The following is a 1507-nucleotide window of genomic DNA, read 5'->3' on the forward strand; positions in this document are numbered from 1 at the left end:
CAATCAGAGCAGAACAATTGACAATGTGAGAAAAATGTGTTTTCTTGAACATTAAAGCATGTAAACCAATTCTAGTACCTAATATGTCACCTTTAATTTCTTTCAATAAAATAAAGGTAACTTGGTCAAGTTTACACAACATTAAAATACACACAAACACACAATAAACAACACAAAGAAGGCATGGCATGACGTTTTTTGTTTCCCTATTCCCTTTTTTAATAAATCCTCCAAACAACTTAATTATATACCTTTTATATCACCAGCCTCCAAAATGAGTCATATCATGTTTAAAAACAGTTGTATTACACTGCTTTAGTAAACTGGAATAACTGGCAACTGAATGTATACACACACACACACACACACACCACACACACCACCCACAACACAACACCCAACACAGTGAAGACAGTGAGACAGGCAGACAGACAGACAGGTTTGTAGAGGTTCCTCCCTCCTGCTGGTATGCTGTCCAACAGGTTTGTGATGTGACCTCTCTCTAAGCAAACAGCATACACTTTGTGGCCGGACGGTTTCAACAGAAAAATCAGCAATAAGAAGTTCAGTTGGAAGAAATATTGGTGCCTCCATGTTTCTGAAAATCAAGAAGGATACGTGGTGTTCTTTTCCTGGAAAGCTTTGACAGACCAACCAAGTAAAGAGGCAACAGTGTTGCACAGGTTCATCCTCTACAGCAGTGTTGGAATAATTCCCCAGACGTCCTTCCTTGTTATTTTCAGTGTAGTTTTTTGCTTCAATGGCAGCCTCTTCAGCTGTGTGGATTGCCTTGCTGTCCCTGCTGCAACTGGCCAACGGCTCTGTCACCTACAGGCACGCTCCAGGTAAACCACACCTTTTCTCACTCAGAGTTGGTCAGTTCATACAAAGGCACACTGCACCCATCAAGGACATTTATTGGTCTTAGTACCAAGGTTAAAACTAAAAACTAAAACTAGGTGTAAAAAAACATTTAGTTAACTGAATTAAAAATAAAAACTAGACTAAACAACAACAAATTGAAATGACATTGTGTACTGACTAAATTAACTAAAATAATAAAAATACAGGAAGTCTCTTTTGGTTAAATTTGTCATGTCATGTCATGTTTATTGAGACTGTCTACCTGACTAGGAACAATATTATTAATGTAATACCAATTCTGACAAATAGTCCCCATATTATAATTATATAAAACTAAACTAAAAATAGACATTTTTAAACAATAAAAGACTAAACTGAAACACGCAAGCCCACCCTGGAAACTGACTAAAACTAAAAACAATTACCTTAACAAAATTAAAAATGAAGTATAAATAAAAACTAATGAAAAATACAAAACTATAATTAAAGCTGCAAGCAGCATTGGGCGGGACCTTGCCATCAACCTACGTTGGGGCCTGCATGGCGGTCGCCCGCCGCAGCTGCACCATGCCACGTCACCCCACGCCCAAGCCCTCATCACCGGAAGCTGAGGGAGACCGCTCTACGTCGTCACGCGTTTCAG

At 38.8% G+C, this 1507-nt stretch overlaps 1 protein-coding gene across 1 annotated transcript in view; it reads left to right on the forward strand.

Annotated features, from left to right (window-relative positions):
• Positions 1 to 496: 496 nt before the first annotated feature.
• Positions 497 to 1507, forward strand: part of prrg2 (proline rich Gla (G-carboxyglutamic acid) 2) — a gene marked incomplete in the record, with an annotated part of 5729 nt that continues 4718 nt past the window's right edge. The window contains 1 exon segment of the mRNA XM_035654652.1: positions 497 to 845. Coding sequence (XP_035510545.1) covers positions 761 to 845 — 85 coding nt within the window.

Source organism: Morone saxatilis, unplaced genomic scaffold (assembly GCF_004916995.1).
Source record: "Morone saxatilis isolate NCDOM2014 unplaced genomic scaffold, NCSU_SB_2.0 Contig14, whole genome shotgun sequence".
NCBI lineage: Eukaryota > Metazoa > Chordata > Actinopteri > Moronidae > Morone > Morone saxatilis.